Consider the following 6,009-nt stretch of genomic DNA (forward strand, 5'->3'; position numbering starts at 1 on the left):
TTTATGACAGCTGGGTAACACAGCCAGCGATAAATTTAGAAACACACACCCTGCGGATAAAGATGCGGGGATTGGTTTTACGCACATCCAGTTCGCTGGATTAGCACAAAGGGCTTTACTTTAGCGGTTTGTTAGAAAGTTTGAAGTTTTTCTTAAGTGAAATAAAACTTAAACTAAACAAAGAGAGCGAGGAGGGGGTGGGAGAGTAGACTTCCTGGGTAAAGATAGCGGATTGTGTGTGAGAAGAGGAAGGCAGACTGACATCACACTCACTCACTCACTCACTCACTCACTCACATGTAGAGAGCCAGAAAACACACTCACCACTGGCTGACTGAGACACGGCAGACACAGCTGTCTGACCCATATTATCCAGCTCCAGATGCGGGCCGGACCGGGTCTTCCCGCACCCGCGATCACGGCTTCCTATCCCCGCATAAGCTGCGTTAGTAGCCGCCGAAGCGCGTTCATGTCAATAGAAGAAGTTGATGGTCGAGGCGCAGGAAACTTTGCGCACACACAGACTGAGCGGCTCTCTACGTAATGATTCCCCTCCCACCTCGACCGCCTGTGAGCGGCTGCAAAATGCCTCTCATTCCGTTATGCAGATTAGAGAGGCTGTCACCAGAGGCGTAGCCAGAAAATCCTAATAGGGGTGGCCGAAAGACACCAGTACGGAAGAGGGTTAGGGCCACTGGGGAAAAAAAAAAAGCTAACTGATTTTTAAATTTTATTTCAGTTTAATATGGGAAAAAGTCAGAATTCTGACTTTTTTAATGTCAGAATTCTGAGAAAAAAGTCAGAATTCTGAGAAAAAAAGTCAGAATTCTGAGATTAAAATCAGAATTCTGAGAAAAAAGTCAGAATTCTGAGAAAAAAAGTCAGAATTCTGAGATTAAAGTCACAATTATGAGAAAAAAAGTCAGAATTCTGAGATTAAAATCAGAATTCTGAGAAAAAAAAGTCAGAATTCTGAGATTAAAGTCAGAATTCTGACTTTTTTCCCATACTAAACTGAAATAAAATTTAAAAATCAGTTAACTTTTATTTTTTTTTCCCAGTGGCCCTAATCCTCTTCCGTACACCAGAGAGCTCAGGGTCAATCTACACTGTTCTAACAGGAACCAACACAGCATCCTGCACCAGAGGTAGTTTAGAGAACTGATTCACCACAAAGTTTGCATTTACACACTTTATACGTGTTCACCCCAACGTTAAACCCAGAGCTGCACTTTACCCCTGAATTCACCTAATTAATTACTGGAGTCCAGCTTTGTCTAATCATCTCTTAAATGCAGGTGTTCTGTCAAAGCCTTTGTGACCCAGCTGCATCATAAGGCCCAAGGAAGATGGCAGAATGTGGGGAGATTTCTAAAATGTTTGAGTTTTTAATTACCGGTAACCAGAATGTTAACTGATCAACCAATCAGACTAAAATTTAGGGTGTATGACAAATCTTTAAACTTGATATATCTACCTAAACCTGGGGTCAGCAGTGGCCTGTGGATGTTTTGACCTTGCAGGGTGGCTCATAATGGTTTTTGGTTTAATAGTTATAGTTAAAATTGAACAAATAAAGTTTTTGAATAATAAAAAAAAAAAAAAAATTTTTTTTTCAATGAATTACTAACTAGATGTTCCACAACTAACTAAAATCAAAAGGATCAGTAGCATTTTTTTTAGATCCATGTTCATTTTTTTTGGAATTGGATGGATGTAAGTGGATTTTTGTTATACATTATTTTCGAAAAAAATCAACATCCCTTAGAAGCAAATGTACCCATCCTCTTTTTCGCAAAAAAAAAAAAAAAAATGCTTTGCTTATTTCAAAACTTAAAAACACAACAACAACATTCCTATAGTAAATATTTATCAAAAAACAGTTCTTCTATTTCCATAGATCAGTTAACATTTGGGATGTTGAAAAAGTGTGTTTTTTTTGGTGGACAGAGGCAAAAAAAAAAATGTAAACGAATATTGATGACCCCTGTCATAGACAAACAGAATAAGAATGATTATTAGTTAGTGAAGCAGCACGGACTTAAACCATGAAGGTACTGCAGAGATCCAGAGCTCAGGTTGGAATATGTTTTAAGAAGACAGTCTGGTCTTTATAGAATAGTTACAAAGAGAAAGTAATAGTTAAAAGACAGCAAATGTAAGTTTGCAATTTGGCACAAGTCATGAACACAGTAAACATTTGAAAGAAGGTGCTCATTACTATTTCTTTGGCTTCACGGGGAGGCTAGAGGGCCTTTATAGGAAGATGTATCAACTTAAATACAGGTTATTCCTGGACAAAAAGCAAACTTAGATCATGTAAAAGACTTTCAGATTTGAAGGATGTGATATTACCAAAACTGATAAAACTTCAAACTACATTTGGAGGGCTCTGTATTTAAAATGTATCTGCAAATGTATAATGTTTGCATATCCCTTATAAGGTAACTTAGGGCAAGGATGCATGTTAATGATTAATGAACTTATCTAAAGCTGATTGATCTCATTCAACTAAATATTAATTGAAAATAGGTCCTAAAATTTCTCTAATATCAACAGGATCGTTTTATAACATAAGAGGCTAAATCATTTTTTACAATAAGCTGAATTAAAAAAAAATGTTACAGCGTTATATTTTAACAATTTATGGTGCTAGTTGTATTAAATACCAACAGAATTAACAAAAACATGTTTTCTCGCACATAAATTAACTTATTTATAAAATATAACAAAACAAGTACCTATTAGGTTACTGAATTGAATAAGATTTTAAAAAATATTTGAGACTCGTGATTGTATAGAGATGTAAAACTATTATTTAAAGACATGGTATGTTGCTAGGACATGCTGTCAGACTTTTTGCCGTTTTGTTTCAATGACATAAACAGTAACTGTGATATAACTCTCTGTATTTAGTGTAATTCAGTGTTCGGTGGTGGGAGAGACCATGTGCTGCTAGCAGTGCTGTTAAACTAAATGTTCTGGTTGCTCTCAGAGGCATTTTAAAACTTGGCTCTATGGAATGCATTAACTTACAAAAGCCCTCCCTCCTCTACCAAGCTTGTACAGCATGTATTTTTCTATCATATTACAAACATTTTGTAATGCCCTCCACTTTTCCATAATCACATCCCCACCTTCGAGCACATCAGAGAAGTTACGTTGCTTCGCCATGCAGCCCTGCTAAATGGGCACTATTGAGGTGATAAAAGAGTTTATTGAGTGTTTATATTTACAAGAAGAACAGCATAAAGTGCATTCTGCATCCTTGTCTCTATTAAACAGTGTAAATAATCCTGGACCGGAATCTGGATCGATTCAGGCTTCTACTATAGCGAGCCTCTGCTCTGGCTTTACATCTCTTGCAAATACCAGAGAGGTTCAGCTACAGGATGAACAGCACTGTCCTCTGATGGACGGCGGTAACATTACAAAAAAGGGGCCTTTTAAGTGAGTGTTATCCATTAATAGGATGAAACGCATTTTAATCTAATAATTTAAAAGCCAATTATTTGTTTACATCCCTACTAAGAGAAAGTCATATTATCAGTTTACCTTCTGTCAATAATGTGATGACTGCACAGATCCATGCATAAAGTTCCGAAACACACCATAAGACCATACAGCTACTTTTCAGTAAACTTCAGAGCTTAAGAACTGTAACAGTAATTTCTTAAGCTTTAGGAGGATTTTTTTTTTTTTTTTGGCCAATTTTGACTTGATTTAACCTCACATTTCATTTACCGGTAGTAGTGACTAAAAATGTAATCGCTGACACTGGGAAGACCTGACCCCTGGTCTGGAAGCTGCTCGGTAAAATTAGATGTTACAAAAATAAAATCATGGCCCACATATTAAAGGATCAGTTTTACATTTGCAAAACATATTCAGTTAAAAAAAACAGTTGTTTACACACACTGTGTAGAAGGATGATTTTTCACTCACTGACATTAGATAAGACTAAAAATGTCCTTGTTTAGGTCAGTTAGGATTTCCTGCAATGTTCTTAATCACTGAATTACCGATTTTTTTTTTTTATTTCTTTAAGAAATCAAGTTGTGCTAAGTCTCCTTCTTTTTCTTTTGTTATTAATGCCTTCTAAACCATTTCATTTAATTTTAACAATGCCCTTTAATTCTAAACTTTTTATTTTATTTTAATTTCATTGCACCATTTCCAAGATTGAATGTCTTGCATTTACAAATTAGATACAGATTCAGCCAGTAGCTTCAGTAGGTCTTGTGCTTTTGTGTTGCGGTGGATTAACACAGTTTGCACCAGAGCTAGTTCATTACTGGGACATCAAAATTATCCTTACTCTGTTGGATGGCTTGACATTCCCATGGTGATTAAGCTCACATATAAATGCCCCAACATATGACACTTTTAGGTATCCTAAAACTAGCTACCGGACTTGTGGAAATCCAAAATTTTTTGCATGCTACCTTGGCTGTTTGCTTTGATTTTATTATAATGTCACACATGAGAACAGTGTTCTTGATGTGTGTCTTAAAAATACCTTGACAGGCCTTGCAACCTCCATATGGCGTTCTCATTTGTGCTTTCCCATGTTGTTTAACATCAGTTGTTTTAAAGGCAAGTCATAAACCAGAAACTTATAGCCAGTTATCTTTTATCCTGGCATCAGTTAATAAAAATATGTTTTTAAATACTTGATTTCAGATGTATTGTACGGACCACAGGTTGAGGTTTCAGAATACATCAACTTTGTAGTAGAAAATTAGTTATTTTCTCTACTTCTAAAGGGAAGAATAATGCTGCCATATCTACACGGATTCGCATTGACTGCAAAAGAGCAAATACAGGATTATCAGACTGTTTTTTAAGGCCTGCACACACAAATAAGGCTAATTATTTTATACAAACACCAGAGATATTTTTAATCCATCATAATTAAAAAAGGTTAAGGTCTGGAAAATGTCAGTGGCTTCAGACTAGTGACAGTAGAGCAAGCACTGCCTGCTAAGAATTCATTATGAAAGTAGAGAATGGCAGTGAACTCTGCTGTGTGTCACACGGCAGACAAATCAGTTTATTTGTTAGCATAAAAGAGGATACCATAGTAATATCAGGTTAATAATCGAAATACTATTACCACATTCCAAGCCGAGCATCTCTGCCTGTGACTTAGGGCAGGAAAGTGTTTTAATGTGAAAGTGAGTGCATGAGGGACAGCTTTAGCCATCAGTGTCAACAGAGTGTCAGCTGAAATCTTGCAGAGCCTCTCCTGATAAGTGAACCATCATTACACTACCATGCACAACTACATGCAAAACTACAACTTCAAGGAACATTGTATACACTTGTGCACATTTTACAGTCGCTCTAATTCTTCTAATCTAAACCTGTGCTTGCATGTTTATATAAAGTTCATTTTAAAGACCCCCTGCCCCCCCATATAATGGCAATGCAGAATGAATCGAGTTCCTTTTAGACCAATACTGCCATCTAGTGTACATAGGAAACAATTTCAAGTCAACAAAGATGTTTCCATTCTCATTGCTTTATCTTTTCTCAATTTGGTCATGAAAGAGAAAATAATGAAGACTTACATAATCAAAATAGAAAGGCTATTGACAAAGAATACAATGCAAAATAAAAAATCAAGCATCAAAGCATTAAATTCCTAGCAACTGTTAAACTGCTTTGTAAAACATATATACAGTACTAGATACTTTTCATACAGCCATGTGCTTTGCTTGGAGTAGCATAGAGTAATTTATTTCATATATCCTTTAGTGTTTAAAATAGATGTGCACTGGGCATAGCACTGGCACATGAGTCTTTATCATTCCGCCATCAGGTTTGTTATAAAAGCTTCTTTCAATACACAACACTGCGCTCTGTATTCATTTTTCAACTGGCCCTCCCTTCACAATCGACGTACAATTTATGTTCATCTTAATTTACAAGACCCTATATATATATATATATATATATATATATATATATATATATATATATATATATATATATATATATATATAT

At 35.7% G+C, this 6,009-nt stretch overlaps 1 protein-coding gene across 4 annotated transcripts in view; it reads right to left on the minus strand.

Moving 5' to 3' along the window:
* phactr2 (phosphatase and actin regulator 2) overlaps positions 1 to 6,009 on the minus strand; it is a 66,969-nt gene that overhangs the window by 36,993 nt on the left and 23,967 nt on the right. Inside the window, exon 1 of one of the 4 annotated variants that reach the window (XM_015385799.1) lies at positions 325 to 530. The exons of the other annotated variants lie outside the window; for them this stretch is intronic. Within the exon in view, the coding sequence (XP_015241285.1) occupies positions 325 to 367 (43 nt within the window). The 5' untranslated portion in view covers positions 368 to 530. Of the gene's footprint in view, positions 1 to 324; positions 531 to 6,009 lie in introns of those variants that run through there. 4 annotated transcript variants of the gene reach the window in all.

This window comes from Cyprinodon variegatus, unplaced genomic scaffold (genome assembly GCF_000732505.1).
Source record: "Cyprinodon variegatus isolate N-32 unplaced genomic scaffold, C_variegatus-1.0 Scaffold348, whole genome shotgun sequence".
In the NCBI taxonomy this organism is placed as follows: domain Eukaryota; kingdom Metazoa; phylum Chordata; class Actinopteri; order Cyprinodontiformes; family Cyprinodontidae; genus Cyprinodon; species Cyprinodon variegatus.